This window comes from Lontra canadensis, unplaced genomic scaffold (assembly GCF_010015895.1).
Source record: "Lontra canadensis isolate GAN:19392208 unplaced genomic scaffold, GSC_riverotter_1.0 scaffold9, whole genome shotgun sequence".
Taxonomy (NCBI): Eukaryota; Metazoa; Chordata; class Mammalia; order Carnivora; family Mustelidae; genus Lontra; species Lontra canadensis.
The window spans coordinates 28,739,101-28,763,128 of NW_022631003.1; the positions used below are offsets into that span (position 1 = coordinate 28,739,101).

The window sequence follows — 24,028 nt, forward strand, 5'->3', positions numbered from 1 at the left end:
GCATCCTACAGTTCAGCTCCCTTTGTCGGTAGAATCAAGCCCAGGACCTCCAACTGAACATCCATATTTGTTCACTCCAGTCCCCTCTAATGTGCTTACTCCATGCTCTCATCACTTAATGCCTTCCCTTCTAGAAACATCTCATGTGTTTTCAGACTGTGCTTTCCTTTGCCTAGAATGCTTCTGTGGTCCTTCTCCGCCCCGGATTTGCATCCCCTGACTTGAGCTTGCTGAGTCCTTCTTGTTTGTCCTTTAGGTTTTAGTGTATAATGTCAACCTTTCCATGAAGGCCTCCAGCTTCTGCAGTCAAAATCAGTCCCTCCATTCTTCTCATGGCAATGATTTCTCCTCTTTATGATACACACAGTTTGCTTGTATCATATTAATACCCTGCTTTGACTCCCCACCAGGTGTTAAACTCCTTGAGGCTTAGGTCATATCCCTCCAGCTGGCATAGTACCTGGCAAGTAGGAGGCCCTTGGAAAATGTTTGTGGAGTGGAATAAATCATGCAGTTACTGAACATGATGATACTGACTAACTGAATCACAGTGAAAGTGAATGGTTGGTCTAGACATTTAGTAGTTGATGGAAAGCACCTTGTTTTTAAGACATCTAACCCCCTTGCCCCAGAGACCCCAGCTCAACAGGGATATTCAGTGAATGTATGGTGGTTTGGAACTGGCCACAGAGTCTGTTAATGTCTGCACTAACATTTCAACATGCCCTCTGAGCTTCTGCTCAGAGGTTGTGCTGTGATGAGTGTCCCTCTGGGCCCAGATGTGTGGTCTTATCCCTAGACTTTGTTGCTAGTGAGCCAAGCTCTCTGTTTAACCTTCCAGGGGCCTTGTGGGTGATGCTGAGCTCCGTGCTCAGAGATGAGGTGGTGTAGACGGAGCAGATCTGGGCTCCCGCGTGAACTGTGTGCATTTGTTGCTTTACAGATTGTGAGTCTGAGCTGGTTCTCGACACTGAGGTGACACCATATTGTCAAAGCCTAGCTCCCCTGAGTCGGGCAGTCTTCCTGATTTGGCCCTCAAACGCCTTATAGATTAACGGATCAATGAACACTGTGTGGTCCAGGCATCCACATCAGCTAATACCTTTTAACTCTGTACTGCTCGTGAAATTCCTTAGCCATCTCCAGGTTTCTCTTCTTGTGGACTGGACTAGGATTTTGCTCAGTATGTGATTCGCTATCAGTCTCTGTGCAAGTATATAATTACATTATCTTCTATACTAATATATTTTATCTAATAAAGTTAAATTAAAATATCATACATATAAGCCTTGAATATAAAAAGATGGTTTCTATAAGCCCCTCAAGAAAACTTGTCTCAGCGCCGAGTCCCACCTACTTTCTCTGCAGGGAAAATGAAGAAAGGACACCCACACTGAGTGGGCCCTTCAGACCTATCATCTCATTAAACATGACAGTAACACGGGGTAGGAGTATTAGGCTCATTTTAAAGATAACAAAAGGGTGGCGTCTGGGTGGCTCAGTCCTTTAAGCGTCTGTCTTCGGTTCAGGTCATGATCTCAGGGTCTTGGGATCAAGCCCCACATGAGGCTCCCTGCTCAGTGGGGGGCCTGCTTCTTCCTCTGCCTCTGCCCACCCCCCGCCCCCTGCTCATGCTCTCTCTCTCTCTCTCTCTCAAATAAACAAATAAAATCTGAAAAAAAAAATAATAAAGTTAACAAAAGCAAGTCCCAGAAATTAAAGATAACAAGTTTGAGTCTCACTTAAATGGCAAGAGAAGGAGTCTGTATTCCAGCCTTGGATGGTCGAGCTGCAGGTGCCTGTCATCGCCCCACCTTTTGACTGCAAAGTGTGCTCATTGTATGAGAGTGTTTATAGGTATATTTCCCAGAACACTGTTTTCCGCTGTTAATTATGATTGATTCTCTAACCCACTGTGGACCTCAGGTCCTGGATGGTTTGGGTGCTGCAACTTTGTGTGCCTGAAATGTCAGCTCTGTCCCTTTCCCTTGTGAGCTCGTACTCATCTTTAAGAGCCAGCTCGTATGTGGCCTTCGTTGGAAGCATTTTTTGAACCATACCCCATTTTTTCCCTTTACAGTTTTATTTCTTGAATTTCAAAAAGATAAGAGAAATCCTTACACATTTTAAGTAGTAGTGGACTAACACAAAGATTTATAAATAGCTGTCTACCCCCTACCTTCCTCCACTTCAGTCCCTTTATTAAGTAACACATTAAAAAATTTTTTTTAATTTCAAAAATATAATGACCATATATATACTCATCACCCGGCTTCATCAACTTTTAACATTTTGCCACATTTGTTTTGTCATTCTTCCTCTCTTTTCCCCTTAATATATAAAAATATTATTTGTATTCTGAAGCATTTGAGAGTGGGTTGCATAATTCATGCCTCTTTACACCTGAATAATTTAGTTGTATATTTTCTAAAACCAAGGCCATTAGTCATTGTTTCTCTTTAGTCTCAAGTTTGGAGCAGTTACCAGTCTTCATTATCTTTCTATAATATAATTCAAAGCTTTAAATATAATTAAAACATATTTAATATGTATATTACAAAAGGTTTATATGATACTTACTGTAACATTGCAATTGGTGTGTAATATCATCTCAAATGGTTGTTATATATAATACATATGTGTTAAAGAATCTGTAGCCCATGATTTATAAAACTTACATTTTCTAAACTTATTTATTTATATTTTATATTAAAATTTTATAATGTACAAGTACAAATAGTATAATTGTTGTATGTAAATACATGATATCAAAATATGTAAAACATAAAAATATAATATGTAAAATAAAAATAATATATGCATATGTGGTATATTATGTAAGTATAATAAGCATGTAATTATAATATATGCAGTATTACAATACATTAGATTATAGGAGTTATACTATATCTACTAAATCATGATACAATATAAATTAGGAGATATTAAAATATTTTTATATTTTAATGATATAAAATAATAATGTAGAATTGTATTTTATGCTTTAATAATATGAAATATATGGGGACGCCTGGGTGGCTCAGTTGGTTAAGCGGCTGCCTTCGGCCCAGGTCATGATCCCCACGTCCTGGGATCGAGTCCCGCATTGGGCTCCTTGCTCGGCGGGGAGCCTGCTTCTCCCTCTGCCTCTGTCTGCTGTGCTCGCTCGCTCTCTCTCCCTCTGTCTCTGACAAATAAATAAATAAAAAAAATCTTTAAAAAAAATAATATGAAATATATGTATTTGTGTATTTGATAGAGTGTTCCTTACCTTGGGTTTGTTTGATGTCTTCTCACGATTATATCCCAGCCAGGTTCTCCCTGGCTGGTATTTGACAAAAGTGGTATTGTGTCCCTCTCAGGGTATGACATGCAGAGACATGCCCCATCCATTTGCCCTTTATTGGTGAGGTCGACTTTGATTCCCCAGTTAAGGTGTAAAGCACTTTTCCCATAGTATAATTATTCTTTATACTTTTTTATTTAACAAGTAATTGTTTTGAAGGAAGTGTGTGGAAGCCCTACTAATACTCCATGCTTTATTAAACCTTTACACTCTAGATTTCGTATCCACTGGTATTTTGTGATGTCTCTCTGCTCATTCAGATCTTGCATCTTTTGGATGCAAAATGGCTATTTGCCAACTGCACTATTCCCTCCACATTCATTAACTGGCTTTTCCATGTAAGGAAGAGCTTTCTGTTCTCTCCCGTTCACTTGCTTACTGTATTTATGTGTGTACTTATATGTGCTTTCTTTATTCCATTCATCAATATCAGAATATGCTCATGGATGTCTGTTTTTTCCCAGTGGTTTGCTTTATCATTGTCCTTATTTATTTTGATGTTCAAATGGCCAGATATTCAGTCAGTAGGAGCCCCTTGTCACTGGCTTCTGTGTCCTTTTGAATATGTACCTGTCACTTTTCACACACTGTCTTACCTTCTAACATGATAAAATGATCTAAGTTCCTCTTGTATCTCCTTCGCCTCAGCCCTGGAACCAGCCATTTCTCCAGGAAGCCCACGTACTCTTTAGTGGAGGAATGGTTTGTGGTCTGTGTCAGGATGGCTCTTTGCTACTGGGCTATCTTGTTTTTAGGTTCTTTCGGTGACAGAACTAAGACACACACACACACACACACACACACACACACAGACATGTAAGCACATGTGCTCACATGGCAGTCATGAGTTCATACTCATTCCTCTTTTTACCAGGATTATTGTTTCCTAAACTTATTTTTTCCTGGTCCTCTATAAATATCCTCTGCTCCATTAGCACTCTGATGCCAAAGACTAGTGCAGTGTCTGGCCCTCAGTCCTTGCTCGAAAAGTATTTTTCAATAAACCAGCAGATGAATAAACCTTGATGATATAAATTGACCTTCTATAGGAGAAAGGTGAAAAAGGAAATTAAGCATGAAAATTCTTTTCCTTTCTATCCTCTTTTTCTCCTTCTATAAACTTATTGTTATATATATGATAACCAGAGGTGGTTACTCTTAAGTTGTCACATTTGAAGAACAGTATATTTTCTTATTTCATTGTATACTTTTCATTCATCTAAAATCGAATGCATTTCTGTAAGTTTTCTGAAAGCAATTTTCTGAGGTTTTTATTTTTTCAAACTTTCTAGGTGGCTGGAATTGTTGGCAGAGCTGATGTGTTAGCATGCCTGCTGTTTCTGTTGGCCTTTCTCTCCTACAATAGGTATGTATGGCTAAGAATGCCCTTCTCTGTGGTGACAATCACGCTCTCCCCTTGGGAATTTCTGTCTCGTGTGTGTGTGTGTGTGTGTGTGTGTGTGTGTGGACTTTGAGCATCTATCTGAGAAAGGAGGGAAGCTTCTTAGCAGCAAAATGCTGAGAGAGCTTTGTGGAGACCAGAATAGAACCCCCCCCACCCTTAGGAAATGCGGCGCTGCTGTCTCTTCCAGCCACATTCTGAACCTTGCCGTAGCCTTTGAAAGGAACTGCTCTCCCAGTGCTGGGAAGCTCTTGCTTCTTGATTATTCTTACTTGTCATTTCTTACTGAGAATGGAATTTGAAAGCTCCAGGCCAATAAATATTGGGTGTAGTCCTCTCTTTTATTTGGCCGTGATTTGTTTAATTCCTCTGTTTCATTTTGGTCCTAATTCTGTTTCCTCTTTATTATCCTCACTAAAGTAGCTCAGAGCTTAAAATAACAAGGCTGAATTGGAGGTAGTGTTTTTCATCTGTAGTTTTCAAATTTACACATCCTTTATCACAATACATTAAGTTCCTTGCTTTGGAATGTGGAAAAGCAATAAAATAATTTACCATTATATTGCCCTTACTCCGCACAGTGCTCAGATTCTCACTTGAGTTGTGACGTATCCACACAGGGAAAGGGGTGGGTCAAAAAGAAACTGGGAATGGGGCTGATGGCACAGGGGTTGGCCCAGAAAAAAAGGGCCAGTGAGTCATGTCACCATATTTCACAGAGGGATGGCTGGTTAGGGATTTGTGAATGTTGATCTTTGAATGAGTTCATTGGCTTGCCATCTTTGAGAGCCCAGTGGCCCTGAGCAGCACAATTCTGAACAAGTGGTTCTCCATGTGGGGCAGTTATGCTCTTCCCCTGCGGACATCTGGCAGTGTCTGGAGACACTTTGGCTTGTCATTAAGTAGAAAGGTGCTACCAGTGCTCGGTAAGTAGAGGCCAAGGGTCCTACAGTGTGCAGGACAACCCTTACAAAAAAGGGTCATTTTCCCCAAAATGCCAGTAGTCCGCATACTGAGAAACCCTGTTATAAAGACCTTGGATGACCAAAAATGAAATAATTCTTCCGAAATTTTGGCTTAACAAGTGGAGCGTTTTCTTGGTACAGGTTTCCCCCACTACCCGAGAGTAGAGCGTTTCTGTGAACACCTCTTGTAAGCTAAAATGGCCTCAAGTTGAAGAACAATCAATAGCTATTAATTGATATGGAAAAATTGGGGGCATTCCCAGACCACAAAAAGCAACTTCTCTTGGGCGTTTTCTGACACCTCAGGACACATCCCGCTAATGGATGCACGAGTAAATGGAGATAAAGCACAGGTGCTCAAAGACACAGCCCGACGCTGCGGCCCTGAGTGTGGCTCAGGGCATGGAGCTGATTGGCCGGGCCGGTTTGCTGTTTGTCCAGCGCCTCTCTAACGCTCTTGAACGGAACACTGTTTTTGCTTTTCACCTTCTTTTGTAAAAGCAAAAATCCTTTTTGGATTTCTTCCTGTTAGAGAAAATAGGTACTCATGTAGGTCTTTCATTAAAGTGAAGTGGGCCGTAACATGCACTTGTGAAGAGTGGGGGGTGCCTATCTAGTACTAGTCTCCGGGGCCTGGCTTTGTGACTTAACACTACATCGCCAGTCATCCGAAATGGTGGTGTGGAAAATCTTAAAAAGAGAAACCCAGATGTACCAATTACTTCTTTCCTGTGTACTCTGGTATTAGAACAAGATTAACAATTGCCTTTTAGTTTAAACTTAGTCTCTGGGGCCTTCTCTGTGTGGATAGTACATTCGGGAACATGGGGAGGCCAGCATCATGTCCATCTATCTCTGTGTGATGATGAGCCTCGGGATTACAGTTTCTGCTGTGCCTGCCATTCACAGTCTTAGCACCTGAAGCTATAGACCAGCTTCAGAGAAAAATGCATGTCCACCACACATCTGGCGTGTAATTTTAGGTCATTGTTCCAAGACACAAGAATACAGCTAAGGTGTCCTAACTACAGAAATATTGGCCTTTACTTTGGAGGAGTAGGGGTGATGGGTGTGGCACCTCCTGAAGGAACAGTGATGTTTTTTGGTGTTGGCTGATTCTATGTTGTAAGGTGAAAAAAGGCCTTTTGCAAATCCCTGCTGGAAATTATACTGAGGAAAAAAAAATTACCCAATGCATCCCCTTGGAAAATAAATTTTAAAATACCAATTAACCAGAAGAAAAGAAAAAGTCCAAAACATCTGTATTTTCATCGCAGAGAAAAATAAGGATTGTATTTTGGTATACATACCTGTGTCCACTGACTGATTTATGTACAGAAGCATATAAAACACTTTCACCAAAGTAGTAATAATGAGGATAACCACTTTGCGTGTACTAAGTCATTTATTTAATTCTGCCTACAACACGGGGATCCTGTTTCATACAGGAGGGAACTGAGGCACAGAGAGGCAGAGTAACTTGCCCCATAATATCCAGTTAGTTAGCTGCAAAACTGTGATTGAAACCCAGGGAACCTGGGCCAGAGTTGATGCATATGGCTTAGTAATCTGTATTATTCACTTAAAATATATTCACTTAAACATCGTTCATGCCACTAACTATATCTGTATGGTAGCATTTTAAGTGGTTTTTTAGTGTCCATTTATTATATGCCATATTTTACCATAATTTATATGCACCTTAATTTAAGTAACCAAGTTCAGTGTTGTTGGGCATTCGCTCTTTTTCATGTTTGTGATTTTAAATAATTCTGTGATGAATATTTGTGAAGAAATCTTTTTTCACCTGCTTACTTAGAATATAGTGAAATGATTGTTAAATCTTATTTTTAAGAGTTGATTTCTCAGTGACCCACATTTCTTCTTAGATTAAGAGTCTTGATCTTGTTTTCCAGGAGTGTGGACCAGCATCATGTTGGGGAATGTTTCCCTCCCACCACTTCTCCATTCTTCTTGCTGCTCAGTTTGTTTCTGGGGACCTGCGCGATGCTGGTCAAAGAGACAGGCATCACGGTGTTTGGAGTGTGCTTGGTTTACGATCTCTTTTCCCTGTCCCATAAGCAAGAGAAATCGTAAGTCATTTTAAAGTTTTCATACCAAGCAGTGCATGTGCAGAGAATTACTTAAATCAATCGCTTTCAAACTTTCAGTTAAGAAAAAAAAGTATAACATTTTGTTAAACGTAACCTCATCTTACATTATAAATTAATAAGGGTTGTTTTATTAAGATAAATGCGTTAGGTATGTTCAAACTCCTCACACTTTATAAAAATCAATGAGGGCTATAAGGATTTTGTGAGCCTCAAATTTGGAATTGGAAAGTATCTATGTTATGTTATGTTTATGTTGCTAAATTGTTTTGGTTGCATACTATTGAGAAATCCTACTCATAAAGAGGAGTGGTTGCAAATGGTAACTGTTTCTTAACAGCTTGCCTTGAATCCCTGAAGGAATAAATTGTCAGATTTATTCAGATGAAAAAACATTCAGATGAAAAAACACTGCTAAGTTGGGTCTGGTTACTTGTTCTATGGGTGATGCTGTTACCTAGGAGTTTTTGATGTCTTGTTTTGGAATTCCACAAAAGGCCAGTCTACACCATACAGGAGTACTCACATGTTATATTCAAATTAAAGGTCAAGTTTATTTAGTAGTCTGTTTTCACTTAACAAGTTTAAGCACATTCATTATATCCTGTGGACTATAGATGGCAAGAATGCTATGTCATATTAAAAGTTGAAGCACATACTATATTTTTCTCCCTCTGTCAACTCTATAATTACTAACAGTTTGCCATGCAGACCCCATTTTTCAGTAATTATAAGGCCCTTACTTTTGAAATTTTAAAAAACGTGGTTGATTTATTCTTCTGCTTCATCCCATGAAGAATTTTAGCTTAAAAAGAAAAAAATCCTGCCTTTTTATTCCATTCCCTAGCTCTTTATACTCCTTGACATAAAGATAAGAGCAGTGTTATTGAGTGGCAACAAGCTGAGATGAGTCATTAAATTCTGATCACCTTCCTGCCTGGGCGTGCTTAGAGATAATTTAAATAGACTTTAGTGCTCTATTGGCTCTCTGTAAATCTCAGAGGCGTGTAAAAGGAAGGAGCTCGGTTATCATTTTGACCTAAGTTCATGCCAAGAAAGCTGTGAGCCAGAGGACCTCCCCTTGGCTTCTGTGAGAATGCCTTGCCTCTCTATCCCCTCAGCCAATAGGAGGGATGGCGATGCTGGCCTTACTTTTTGCAGAATGACCTAGCAGCGCGTCCTGTTCACACTTCCTTCTCGCCTCCTCTGTAGCTGAGTCCTGAGCCCTTTCTGCTTTGCCTTGCTGATGGCAGGAGGATGTGACGACTGACTGCAGAGGCTCCCTTGTGGTCCAGTCCAGAGCCATGTGAACCTCATCCCTGAAGTCATGTCTGCTCTGGTCTTGGGACTCTGCAGCCCACCGTTGCCTCTGTACTGCTCTCTGCTTCATCTGGTCACTGTTGAGCCAGACATTTTTCAGACGGGATAATTGTCCTATTATTTCTTTAAGAATTGTTCCTGACCTATAGAATATTAAACCACTGGAAGTTCGTGGGGGGTGGGTGGTGGAGTGGCAATCATACCGCTGATATGTTGCTCAGAAGTTGCACAGCTTATAGTCCCTGCTTCATTTTTTGGTCACTTTTGGCTCTCAGAAGCAGTGGCTCTGCCTAAGGGGAGACATTCGTTCTTTCCTTCATCCTTTTTCCACCAATTCTACACATACTCATTCTGTGCCTGGCCAAGAACGAGAGAGATTTCTACCCTCCAGGGGCATACAAATAGTGGGGGGAGACAGACGTTGTATGAGTAATCACACGAGAAACTGATTACAGCTGCGCACAGCAGTCAGAACGGAGAGCATGTACCAGAGACCTGGCCAATAACGGTTAAGATCTCCTGAGTCCTGGCCACATGCCAGGTACTGTGCCACACCATTTATAGGCATGAAGTCACTTAATGCTCAGAATAACTGTTAGCCTCGTTTAGTAGAGGAGAAAACAGAATCACAGGAAGTGACCTCTCCAGAGTCACTGAATCCCAGGGGAGCCAGGATTTGGATCCCTGTCTGTGTGACTCCGGGAGCCACGGGCTTGCCCTGAGTACCTTTGCCTCTGTGGACAGAACACAGAGCAGGGACCTAGAGACCTCCTCTAGGACATCTGCTGCCCTAGGCCTGGGCTCACATTTGTACCATGAGATCAGCTCATACGTCCTGAGTGTAAGGGGGTCATGACCCTTTTGAAAATCTCACGGAACCGTGTCCCCTTTTCCCAGTATAATGTATATGTATGCAGTTTTGCGCAAACTCTTAGGGCTGTCTTTCCACTTTATCTGTTCATTTAGAATAAACATTTTGGCGTTAGGTTGTTCTCGAGGTCTTTTATCATATGATTCAGGCGGCAAGAAAAAAATAGTAATAAAAATGAATGTTGGAAGGCCTTCTACGTGAAGGACAATTTATTCCTAAATTTTAGGATTGGGCCACAGGAATGGAGTGGGATTTCTTTGATTTGACATCACTGTTAGGAAGAAATATTTTCAGTGAAAGATCAGCTCCTGAGAGTTAAGTTTCTTTGTACTTTTATTTCTTTTCTAAGAATTTGGATATCATTTCCAACATGCAGAGAATAACATTCCCTGACTCCAGTCCCTAACCTCTTTCTCTGAGAGTAACCACCATCCTGCATTCGTCACTTTCCATTTCTATGATTATTTATATGCCATTACTTAATAGGTATATATCAATGAGTATCAAATAGTGTATTTTTAACATATTTTCAAACTTTAAGTCAGTAGTATCACTTGCTTTTCATTTAACATTAGGACTTTGAGGTACATCGTGGGTATGTATAACTCTAGTACGTTCGGTTTAATTGTTGTACAGATTTAAATAGCACAATTTATTTATCTGCTTTTCTGGACTTGGAATTTAGGTTATTTGCACCATTTTTGCTATTGTAAACTATGCTGCAATGGATTTGTGTGTGTGTGTGTGTGTGTGTGTGTGCAAATACATGTGGGTTTCTCTCAGGCATAGAAGGGGAGTTACTGGAACCACAGATAGACGCATGTTCGCCGCATCCTCTACTAAAGCATTGCTCTTGAAACAATTGCAGCAATGTCTGAGAATCCCCTTGGCTTTGCTCCACATTTTGGGCCTCACTTGGTAGTGTCAGACGTTTTAATTTTTTTCCATTTGATGGTTGTGAATTCTATTTCAGAGGATTCATGAAAGAAAATATAACCAATGTACATTGGATGGATCAGCTATGAATGATATTTTACAAGATCATAATTATGTAAATCCCGAATACCACTTCAACCAAATATATTGAAAGAAATCTATCTGGAGGATGAGGGGTAAAGAAGAGGGTGTGTGAGAGTGTGTGTGTGTGTGTGTGTGTGTGTTTGCGTGTGTGTGTGTGTGTTTGCATGTGTATGTGTGTGTTGGCGACCGTGTAAGAGAGACTGAAACCTAGTATTCTATAGTAGTAAGTAAACCTAAGTTCTATTTAAAAAAACAATGTTATAATTGTGTTCTTTTAAAAACCTTGTGATATATACTGGAAACAAAAAACCTAAAAGTCTTGAGGATGATTGCTTCCAGGGAACGGGACTTGGGAGTGGGTCAGGGGACTGTTACTTCTTGTTGCAAGCCTTGTCATTCTGTTTGACTTTCTCTCCCCTCACTGCCATGTACACAATTAGAAGCAATGGGGTCATCCATCAGCGCAGCCCACAGCAGCCTGCGAGCCCTCAGCCCTCCTCGCTGCCTGTGCACCCTCACCGGGAGAATGGGAAGCAACAGCGATTTCCTCACCGAGGAGCTTTGGGTGGCTGCCACTCCCCATCGCCGCCAGAACCCAAGAGCAGTGGATTCCCAGTGTCTCCTCAAGCCGCGTGGTCCATAATGAGGTACTGACGGGGCTCCCCAGGGCCATATTCACGCTCCAGCACCACCTGGTGTAGCAGGGTTGGGCAGGTAAAGTACCCAGTAAAGTACCCAGTGAGTGTTTCATGACTCCCCCCTCTCTCTCCTCCTTTCCCTCCCTTCTCCTCCTCTTCATTCTTCTCTTTCCCTATATTAGATGAGGTAAGACAGCTGTCGCTGGAAGCAGCAAGTAGCTGCCCTGCTCTGGGCCTTGATTTGGAAGCACCGGGTGGGACACAATTGACTGTGTCCCTGGGGAAGAGCCTTGTGTGGCAGAGCAGGCACCCTGGGAGTGTGGGGGAGGCGCACGCACTAAGTTCCCCTGCTCCCTGCTCCCTCCTTCACCCCACTCTCTGGGTATGACAGGAGTTTATTACAGCACAACTGTGGGAGGAAGCCTAGGGACTCTGCTTCTCAGAAGTGTTTTTGGGGGTATAGCACAAGCTTTTCTAAAGCATGCAGTTTTCTTTTAAAAAATATTTTGACCCAGCAATGAAAATTAACAGAGATTCATCAGAACAGGTCCCCTCACTAAATTAGGTTGTGTCTAAAATAGTTCGAACCATGGGCAAGTCAGAATTTAATAAAGATGGAAACGAGATTCATCCTGTTAACATTTTACCACTTCAGATTCCAGTCCTTATTCCTCTGTGCGGTCCCAGAAAACTCTCATTTCAGGGTCTTGGTTTCCAGTTATTTCCACTTTCGTCTGTGTTTTTGGATTTTGCTTCATTTATTCATTCATTCTTTCACTAATCAACATAGCTACTGAACATCTGTCAAGTCTCAGGCACTGTTCTAGGCACCAGGGATGTCCTGGTAAATAAGGAGGACAAGATCTGAACTCTTGTGTAGCTTCCTTTCCAGTAGAAGAAGACAGACTCTAAATTACCAGCAAGGAATGAACGGTGTGATAGAGAGTGGTGGGAGGGCCTGGCCTGGCCAAATTGGGGTTGGTTGGTCGGGGAAGGCCTCCAGAATCCTTGTAATGACAGGAGGAGCTAGTCCTGCAAAGACCTGCCAAGATCTGGGCAGAAGGTTCCAGATGTGGGCTAATGAGCCACTGGGAGCTGGAAGAGGTGAGGTCAGGGAGTGGCCAGGCCCAGATAATGAAGGGCCCTGTTGGCCATAAAATTAAGTTTGGAATTTATTCTGGGTGGAGAAGGAAGACTTTAGAGGTTTCTTGTTTGTTTTAAGTGTGGAGAGAAATGATCACATTTCTTTTTTAAAATGTTCACTGGCTTCTTTGTAGTGCTTGATGTAAGGGGGCAAGAATAAAGCAGAGGAGGGTTTGGAGACTTTTATACAGACTGTGTGAACAAACAAGGTCTTGGCCAAGGGTGACAAGGACTGTGTTGGATTTGAGACATCTTTTGGATATAGGTCCTGCAGGACTTGCTGATGCTTGGGATGAAGGGGAGAGGTAAGAATAGTAAGGGAAAGGCAGGAAATGAGGATTTGGGGGTTTCTGGTTTCAACAGTTGGGTGGATGGTGGTACCAGTTACTGAGATGGAAAAGCTAGGGGAGAGTAGGTTTTCTGACAGTTGGGGGAGGATGAAATCCCAGAAATGTATGAAATTCCTGTGGAAGGAAAAAGAGAGATAAGAGAGAGTCCTATATCATTGGGGAAATCTTGACTTTTTTATGGAGGACCATGGAGGAAAAGAAGAGAATTTTAGGGAAATGGTAAATTTTTAACGAAAGGCCAAGGAGGAAGGGCACCTGGGTGGCTCAGTTGGTTAAGGGACTGCCTTTGACTCAGGTCATGATCCTGGAGTCTCAGGATCGAGTCCTGCATTGGGCTCCCTGTTCAGCGGGGAGTCTGCTTCTCCCTCTGAATCTCCCTCTCTCATTCTCTTTCTTTCAAATAAGTGAAATCTTAAAAAAAAAAAAAAAAAAGACAGGAAGAAAGGCCAAGGAGGAGAAAGAAGAGCAATTAATAGAATATTGGAGGCTTTCAAGGTGGCTTCAACATGTGACTCCCATGAAGAAAGGACCATATTAGACTTTACTCACATTCATATCCCCGTTACTTTCACAGTGTCTGGCTAATCATAGTTGCTCAGATATTTGTGAAATGACTAAATTAATGAATTGATGGGAAGAAAGTGTTGGAATTAATCACAGGAAGAACATTTTCAGTAAATTTGACAATGAAGGAATGCTGGAGGGGTGCCTGGGTGGTTCAGTCGGTTAAGTGTCTGACTCCTGGCTTCAGTTTCAGGGTCATGATCTCAGGGCCAAGAAATCAATCCCTGTGTTGGGCTCCACACTTGGTGGGGAGTCTGCTTCAGGATTCTCCCTCTCCCTCGCTCGCTTACTCTCAAATGAATAAATCAGTCTTTTAAATGGGCTTGCCCAGTCACGCTCAAATAAATGAAGGAATGGTGGAAAAGGATGTTATCTGGAGGTGTGTTAGGTTTTTGTTTTCATTCTTATTTTAAATCTGATGGATGTGTGTGTATGTGGGTAAGTTCTTGTTGTAAGCTTTGTCATTCTGTTTGACAAATTGTAGAGGAGAGATGGAAGACATGGCAGCAGAAAGGGATGGGATGAATTAGGAATACCAGGGGAATGCTGCATTTGCTGATTTCCTATAAATACTCCTACCATGGCTCATTTCAGGCTACAGATGTGACACTTGACCATGGCGTTGGGGGGAGATGTGTTAGAGCCCACCACTGTGCAGTATTTCCACTGCCTCATAGACCACAGAGTTAGTAGTAAAACAAAGTAAACCAATTAGGAAGTGATGAGCTTTGAGTGGTTATCACCTTTGCTTTTAATATGATTTTTAAAATTTTAAGTTTCATTTTCAGTAATGGCTGTACTTAATAACTGGTCTGCAGAATTCAAAAAAATTTAAAATCGTCATCTTCTGCAAGTCCAGGGTCCCAGGAGAGGACTTGGCTTAGGGGAGGAGGCAGGACACCTGTGTCATTTGATGTGGAGCTCACTTGTCTGTTGAACTCTCAGGTGGTAGAAAGATTCTTGCAATCGTTCTTAGACTGTCGATGAAGCACCTTTTGACTTGCTCTGATGGGGTTTGGGGCTAAACACATTGAATCAGATGACATTCTTTTGTAGGTTACATTTTTTTTTTTTTTTTAAAAAAACCCTGAACACCAGGGTATTATTTTAGAAACAATGGTATCTGAAGAGCAGTATATAGCACAGCTGAAACTGGGTCAGAGTTTTACTAAGTTACCATGTTTATGGGCAAAATGGACCATTTATTTTCCTTCCTTTGGAAAGTTGTCATAAATTTTCCCTCTTTTGAAAGGAAAGGTATTGTATTTTTGAGTATACATTTGATTAGTGTTAAAATTATTTTTGGAAAACGGTGCATGAACTTTTGGCAGAAGCTGGTCAGGTAAAGCAAATGAAAGTCCAAGAAGTTGTGCTGTCCTAGTTCCTAAGGTCTCGAGACCATGTTTAAGTCACGGCTCCTACAAAGACATGATCTCTGATCTCCTTCAACCTGTGTTTCCTCATCTGCAAATGGGGAAAGCAGTAGGAATAACCCTTTCCTCTCCACTTGGTTGTCAGGACTAAGAGCAATAGCACAGGTAAGATGCAGACCGATAGGAGCCAGGCACACAGGTGGCCGGTCAGCGCATGGCAGCCGGCCTTGTCTGGATTGCTAGTTTCATATTATAACTCTTTTCATTCCTGTGTGGGTTTCTGGACAGCAGGCTGCATCACGAAAATGGTGAACCTGCAGGGTGCAGGCAGGGCATGAGGCGTTTGTGTGGGATGGGTTTTCTTTTATGTTTTTTGATTGAACTTTGAGCCTGTTTGCTAGTACACATTTGTACTGCGTGGATGGCATCAGTCTGACAAAAAATTAGGCTGAACACTATGATGTAAACTGTTTTCAGAAGTTACTACACATAGGGGAAAATCCCAACCCAGAAAAAAAAAAAAAAAGACCCTACTACATTTATTCAGTTACCAGATTTTCTGCGTGAGTTGATGATTGACTCATGGGTAGCAAGTGCAATAAAAAACCTCACACTTAGGGTACATGCTCTGGAATCAGATAAGATTTCAGTTGATACTGTGTTTTACTGAATTACTCCATGTGAATTGAGGAATGTTTTGTATGTAAATATTCCTTCCCTTATCTTTATTATGTTAAATTCATTCACACGTGGGTACATTTTCCTTTTCACATTGGAAAGGTCAGTGAATTCTTATCTTCAGAACTCATAGCAACATTTATATATAACTATGTATAGTCAACTTTTCATGTGTATACTTGATTGATTTCATTTTTATTTTATTTTATTTTATTTTTTTTAAAGATTTTATTTATTTATTTGACAGAGAGATCACAAGTAGATGGAGAGGCAGGCAGAGAGAGAGAGAGAGAGAGGGAAGCAGGCTCCTTGCTGAGCAGAGAGCCCGATGCGGGACTCGATCCCAGGACCCTGGGATCATGACCTGAGCCGAAGGCAGCAGCTTAACCCACTGAGCCACCCAGGCTCCCTGATTTCATTTTTAAATGACAATGATCACACTAGGCATTGAAGAACAGTTCTTGGCTCAATAAGTTCTTCGTCATTTCCTCTTTTTTTCAGCTGGGTCTGTCAGGGGTCCTTCATTTAACACTATTTACTGAGCACCTACTATGTGCCCAATACCATTTTTGGTGTGAGGAATATGGTGGTCAAGCAAATTCAGCCCTGCCGTCATGGAACTTGTTTGGATGATGATCATGGTATTTTTACTTAAAATGAGCTCATTTTCTACCTTTGTGGGCAATGTAGTGGTTAGAATTTTTTCACTTCATTGGGTCTTAAAATTTGTTTTTCTTGTAAATACCTTACCCATAGGTATGCAAATCCAGAAACTAAGGTTTAGGACTGGAGAACAGTTTGACACTAAAGTGAATTTGTGAGGTAATTAAATTCAGGGGACTTAGGGAGGCCACATAAATATTTTGACCTTCACTTGCGGAATGGGTAACTGATTTCTGTAGACCTTGCATTACACTCTTTTCCCCCAAAGTAAGAAATGCTGTGCAGATTAAACTCCTGAGGTGGGATTTTGTACTTTCATCCACACATATGATCCTGTGAATAGGACAGGTGTGTTGTAGACCATTATTAATAGTCTCAGCTTTGAGAGGAACTTCGTGAGCTAGCGAACTGTGATTTACAAGTGATAGAAAAAAAAAAAATCTGTTGAAAGTTTTTATTACTGACTAATAACCGGGCTCTCTTTTGTATCCCCTTACCCCCAGTTTTACACACTTTTTCTGTTGACTGGTTTCAGATGAGCCATTTCTAGTCTTATTCAGCTGCTGCTTTCCAAAATGAAATGCCCAGGGGTGCCTGGCTGGCTTAGTCAGGAAGACATGTGGCTCTTGATCTTGGGACTGTAAGTTCGAGCCCCACATTGGGTGTGGAGATTACTTAAAAATAAAATCTTTAAAAAAAAATTAAATGACTGAGAAAAAAAAATTAAATGAAAGAGATGTGGCGTTAACTAATAGGTCTACACGGAAAATCATCCAGCAGTTCCAGGTGAAGTTTGGGGGCTCATAATAATAAATCCCCTCCCCTACTTTAAAATCTCGTAATGCAGGTGTGAACCTCAAATGAATCCATGTTAAGAATACAGATCACCTCATGAAAGTAGATGTTAAGTAAGATTTTATTATAAAGAGACTGCAGATTCTCTTCAGTTGCTATTTATAATTTTTTTCCACTTTGCTTTGTTTAAAGATGAACTGGGTCACATTTTGCTAGAGAATTTTTCTCTCTTCCTCAGTGGTGTAAATTCTTTGGTCTTTTAGTTGTTCTTGGATGGCTGCTTCCTATGACTTATTTCAGGGAGGCACATGATGGGTGGAGGGATCCGGGAAAGCAATGACTCTTGGGCTGCATTTTATAAAGACACTAATCAAACCAGCCAGCGTAATTATTGTTAAAATTATTTATTATGTAACTGTCCACTATCAACCTATCCTATGGGCACAATATCCCAATGATACTTCTTCTGACTTTTGTCCCATATACCCTGAGCTTTTTCATAGTTTGTCCATTTCTTTTTAACATAGCGATCTGACCATAGGTTTTGTTTAGACCGTGTGCTCCTTTTGTATGCCGGTGAACTGCAGACGTGCTTAGTGAATGTTAGGCACTGGAGAAAGGAGGTGAGTGATTGCTGGAGGCATTTGTCTTCCTGTAGAGAAAGAAATATTTTACTGGGAAGGGTGAACTAATGGTGGTATTTTCCTAGAGGAGTGATGGGAAGGGTGAGAATTTTCTTTTAAAAAACATTGAAATGGGGGCGCCTGGGTGGCTCAATGGGTTAAAGCCTCTGCCTTCGGCTCAGGTCATGATCCTAGGGTCTTGGGATCGAGCCCCGCATTGGGCTCTCTGCTCAGCTGCTTCCTCTTCTCTCTCTCTCTGCCTGCCTCACCATCTACTTGTGATCTCTGTCTGTCAAATAAATAAATTTTAAAAAAAGAGGCTAAATTATTAAAAAAAACATTAAAACGTAAATTAAGAAGTTATTTTTAAGTCTGTGTTGTCAGATTTCTTAATTAGGAAGTGTGTTTATTGCGATACTATTATTAATGTACCTTTAATGTTCATTAGTAGGATTGATTTACCCAAGCTGGGCTTTCACCTTCTTTTAGAGTAAGTAGCTTTTCCGAAATATGGAACTTACCAGAAAAGTATTCTCTTGTGTGGATAGAGAACTAGAAAAGAATTGTTTTTTCTCCTTACTGTTTCCTAACCGTTAGTTTTGAGCGAGATCATTCTTTTTGAACCAGACCTAGAGTATGTGGTGAGGCAGGAATTATCTTGATGAGTTTGTCTGAAAGCTTATTGTAATCTGCTTTGGTTCTTAAACTGAGCTCTGCACTAAAATGGGTCATTTCAGTAAAGTGTTCCTTGGATTCATTCAGAACATAGCACTAAAAGCTTCTTCCAAATAAATCACATGCTAAGGAGGCAAAATTCCTTTTAATTTATGGATGGCAGTTGGTAGAGTTCCTAACTGCTGACAGCCCCTGGTTCATTTTGTTGAATCTTGATTGGGTACTGATTCTTGGCAATCTTCGATCCCCTGAGAATTTCAGTCAGTGGATGATAAGTTCTTTCCTTTCTCAGTGTAGAGCAATCAAGCTTAGGCATCTGCTTTCCAACTGGATGCACAGGGACATATGTTGAAAGAGAAAACTATCAGAATGTAGGCATTTCTGGTTGGCATGCAGTTTTGTCATTGCCACAATAAGCTCTTTATAGAAGAGGATCCCAGGCCTCCTGCTTTTCCAACCCCTCAACAGCCCCTGTATGGAGCTCTCCACATCTGTCCTGTGTGCTTAAGAGGCTGGGTGGCCTCTAGGCCACCAAACAGCTCTCCTTTCTTACTCCGAGCACAGCAAGGGCTCTCAGGATGTTTAGGGAGTTTACTGCTTTCTTTGCTCTTTTTGTTAATGCTACTGACATCCAGCTTAATAATTTTTTTCTCTTTATCTTTCTAAGTGTTAGCCTGCTGAGAGGTTATAGAGTGATTCTAATAGCAATATCGGTTCATCTTAACATTGTAAACACTCAAGGTGTATATAAATAACTCACGGGAATCTGGTGTCACGCCTGGCGATCCGTTAGTGGTGGCTGCAGATAATTGGGTGGGATTTTCAGCTTGTTCTGAAAATCATCTGCCACACGTTTTGATCTGGTCATGTTTTGTAGTGTGAATGTAAGAGAATCTTAAAAATGTACATACTTGAGAAAAAATTTTTTTTTAAATTCAAGAAGAGTTTGGAGGGACTTTTTAAAAAAATTTTTTATTAACATATGATGTATTCGGAGGGACCTTGTGAGTGGAAATTGTGGAAATACAAATGATTGAAAATTGCCTTGTTAGAAGGAAGCACGATGTTTTTCATAATCAGTGTCAACCACAGTCACTCCCAGGGAGTCTGCATTTAACCATCCTCCAGAGATCGGGCCACAGGTTTTATGAGTAGCTTAAAATTTTCATTCCTAATAAAACCTATGAGGGAGACAGTGTACAAGGACCGTGGGCTCAGACCAGAGTGCCTGGGTTCGAATTCTGTTCCACTTCTTACCATGTATATAGTCTTTGGCCACTTACTTCATCTCTCTGTGTCTGCCGTTCCCTTGTGGGTGGGTGGCATTCCTGCCAATACCTACCCCATGAGGTTATTGCGAGGAACGAATGAGTTCATGTAGGAAAAGAGCTTAAAATAGCTTTTCATTAATGGTAGTGCTAGGATTTTGCTTCTCTTCCCCATCTTGCTTGTTTTATGCCAAAGCCAATGTGGAAGAATTACTGTTTAGAAATCTTCTTTTTAGCACATTCACATTTATGAAAGAAAGTGGGATAGTCTTGATTTTTACTTGTGATATTTAGTTGTCTTCTCTTTTTTCATGAGTTTACAATAGTTTAAAAGGAAATGATTATTCAAGAAAAACATTCCTGTACCCCTCATGGAAAGTTCACTGAAGTTTAGCAGGATGATAGAATTCTTGTGCTAACACTTATTCTTCACTGATGAATACCATGTCCATTATGAATTGTCTCAAAGATGTGTTTAGAGCTATTCTTAGTTTATGAGACTAACAGTTGACTTTTTAAAATTCAGTTTTTATTTTTTTAGAATTACTGCAGAATAAAACATCGTTCTAGTAAACAAATCATTAGGTTGAAAAAAATAATAAAGACTTAATTTATCAGTTTTTTAGGTAGGTGATCAGACAGCCATATAGGAATATGTGTTTCATGTTGTAGATTTGTGAATTTTTAATGCCGTTCATGTTTTTCAAACCGTGATCTTTATTACTTTATATATAATGTAGAAAATACGTATTGATTTTGAAATCACCCAAAGCAGCAGTCTCCATGAGAAGCCTGGTATTAAAGATTTGCTTGTAACGATTTAACCTCTAAAAGTATTGGTAAAGTGTTTAAATGGAACATAAGTATGGATTTTTAGGGAATGAAGGCAATTAATATATCATAATTTGGAAAAACAAAAACAAAAACAAAAACAAACAAACCCAAACAACCAGCCAGAGCTGGACGGAGGGGAGGAGGAAGTATGTTTGTCTCATGTTAAGAGCGAGACATACCCTCAGTCCCTAATTGAATAAATAATACATTTCAGCTTTTGAGTGGTAGAGCTTTGGGTTCTTGACAGTTAAGTCTTTATCATAGATTATTTTTCATACTTTGCATTTAGCTCTTAAAATAATTTTTGTCAGTGTAAAAGGAATATGACTTTGTGAAAAGAATTATGATCTGTACTGCAATTACAGTGAATGTTTTTGATTTAAAAAAGTTGTCTAGGGGCATCTGGCTGGCTCAGTCAGTGGAGAGTGAAATTCATGATCTCAGGGTTGTGGGTTCGCGTCCCACATTGGGTGTGGAGATTACTTAAAAAAATTAAAAATTAAAAATAAATTAAAAATAAATAATTCATCTAAACAATTACAGTTTGGGTTTTCATGCAGTCCGTGAAAGGCTGTGTGTTTATCCTCATTGCAACTTGTTTCTCTCTTTTTTATGGTGTGTAATTTACAGCTGCAAAGGTTAGGTAAACCTTTCAGATAAATTGAGATTGAGTGCCAATCTCCAGTTATTTTTAAGCAGAAAATACAGGTACAATAATAGTTGAGAACTATTGGTTCAAGAGAACATGATGTCTTGAACACTGAAACTGTCATCATTGTCCCTCTATGCTGTTTGTGAAAAGTCTCAACAATGTAGGGTTGCTAATAGGTTTTTTTGCTTATTTGTTTGTTTGGAAAAGGAAGAGTTTTTTTCCCCAGGGTGAACTGTGTATATAAAGAAATGAGAGGCACCTCTGGGTAGTGTAAGGAGCCTTGGCCTGGTTTGTGGGAAAACTGGGTTCACTCTGATTCTGATTTGTTGGGGTCCTTGGGCCAGTTACTTTACTCCCATGGATTTTTGTTTTTCTTACCTGTGACACAACATAAGGGAGACAGGGTGGACTGGTTTCCAGTCATGTGATACTCTCTGTGAGGCCTGTTTTGGCCAGACCCTTATGAGACTGTGCTGTCGCTGTTCCTCTCTGTGTCTTCCATGGACATGTGCGCGGTTGGAAGGGGGTTGACTGTGAAAGGAGACGACATGGAGAAATGACCCTCATGCGGGGCTCTCAGGAGTAACTAAATGGACAGTGGAGGACATTTTGCTAATGTGCATTTTGTCATTTCCTTTTCCGTCTTGAATTCTTGATGACCCGAAGTCTTTAGAACTTAAGTCAGATATCTTGATGAAAACTATCAATATGGGAAAAGATCAAATTTTGCCTTCAGTTGTCCTAGTTGTAATCAGTGCCATGCCTTTGGAAGCTGACTCCTGCTGCTATCTATGCAGAGGTAGTTTGTTGATTCATTTCATTGATAAACATTTATTAAACACTTGGTACAAGAATGTCTTAGGGATCATTTGCTTGTAAAGAACAAAGCCTTTTGAAAACTTGCTTCAGCAAATTGAGGCATTTGTTAGAAGGACGCACTGGAATGTACCAGCACCCCAGCATGGAAATTGAACCTGGGTTTGTTAGGGACACAAAAACTGGCAAAGTCAGCAGATTTATTTTCTGCCTCTTTGGGGCTTCGTGGTCTCTTGCTTTTAAAAAAAAAAAAATCCGTGTTGTTTTCCTTTTCACCTCTTTTTAAAGACTAGCTTTTCTTATTTTGTTCAGTGCAGAGCTGCCTCAGTACTAGCTTCACACAGCCTCCCAGCTCAGTTCTGCAGAAGACGGGCTAGAGTCACTGGGTACTGACTGCAGAGTCCCAAAAGGGGAACTGATTGGCCCAGCGTCGATGTGCTTACAGCCCAGGAGAGAGGTTGTACAGATAGATAAGGTCATCTGTGGCGGTAAGTGCAGTTAGATACCTGCACACCAAAGGAGGGATACGCAGGGCCACATGGCATGTCGGTTGGGGAAGTCTGATGTGAGCCGCGTCGTCACAGATGAGCCAGTGACCTGAAGAAGGCAAGACGGCTCGCCAGGCAGAGGTACAGCGTGAGGGAGAATGCAGCAGCACGCACCTGCGGAGCGTATGTGTGTGTGTGCACGTGTGTCTGTGTGTTCATGTGTGTGTGTGCACGTGTGTGTGTAACAAGCAGCTCGGGACTCGAGTAATGGGAGATGAGGCTGAGAAGGTTGGCAGGAGCCTGTCACAGAGGAATTTGGGAGAGATGCCAGGGGACTTTGACTCCCACCTAAGGAAGGACAACAACAGGTGCAGGGCAAGCTCGTCTTTTTTTTTGGATCACGCATACAAGAAGTCTGAGCATAAAGCTGGATGGAGCATAATTTTTAAGTGAAGATGAAAAAACTCAAACCATTTGATGTTATTTGTATACTTTTGAGAATGACAAAGCAGTAATTCTGAGATTTTTAACCTATTTGAATCCTGCATATCTGTGAAAGCTCCATATTTTCTCTTTATCTGTAAAGATTGAACCTTTTATATTTATAAAAGGTTTATATAAATTATATAAATATATAAATATATAAATTTATAAAATTTATAAAATTTTCTGTACATATTTTTGTAATTTTGAAAGAATTCTTATATTTAAGATCAGTTAGCAGGAGCCTCAAGAGCCTTGAGAAGCATTTGCCCATGGTAGGGAGAGGCTCTACCATTTATCCACACCTGTTAATTGATTTATGCCTTTTTGATTTATGATTTGCTTCTAAAGAATAGAAATTAATGGAGACTTCACAGAGGTGATAAGCCCTTCCTATTATGCATTCAGTATGCTAAGTTTGATATAATTTTGATTTCTGGTTTCTGATTAAAATAATCATTTCTTCTTATGTGTATTGTGTCCAAGCAGCTGTTGTGTTTTGTATTGGCACAGATAATTGCTTTTCTACTTGGCAAAGAAAATGAGCAGATGCAAAACAAATATCTTCTCCTGGCATGGTCGATTGGAAGCTGTGCAGCCCAGTGTTGACAACGTTTTCATAAGTGATACAGCAAGTGCAGCTCAATGTCAGACTGTAGCTATTAACTGCCAGGTATTCACTGTGGCCAAGATAAATTCTAACCAAATTTGTGTATTTGACTTAGATTTCGAGCTTGAAAATAAGAAACAGTTTAGTTTTCCCATGAGGAAAATAGTATGTTGACATGAAGGCCTCTATTGATGCAATTGCCCCCAAAAGTGATTCTAGAATTTCCATCTTGGTTTACTTTTAATATTGGTGGAACCACGGTGTGCTAAGTGGTTAGGTGCATGGCTCCTGGAGTCACACAAAATGGATTTAGGTCCCAGATTTCTCATTTAGTAGCAGT

The 24,028-nt window shown here is 40.5% G+C and overlaps 1 protein-coding gene across 1 annotated transcript in view; it reads left to right on the forward strand.

The window, feature by feature from the left end:
- TMTC1 (transmembrane O-mannosyltransferase targeting cadherins 1) overlaps positions 1–24,028 on the forward strand; it is a 255,687-nt gene that overhangs the window by 26,537 nt on the left and 205,122 nt on the right. Inside the window, exons 3-5 of the mRNA XM_032855161.1 lie at positions 4,639–4,712; positions 7,630–7,806; positions 11,476–11,682. Of these exons, the coding sequence (XP_032711052.1) occupies positions 4,639–4,712; positions 7,630–7,806; positions 11,476–11,682 (458 nt within the window). The remainder of the gene's footprint in view (positions 1–4,638; positions 4,713–7,629; positions 7,807–11,475; positions 11,683–24,028) is intronic.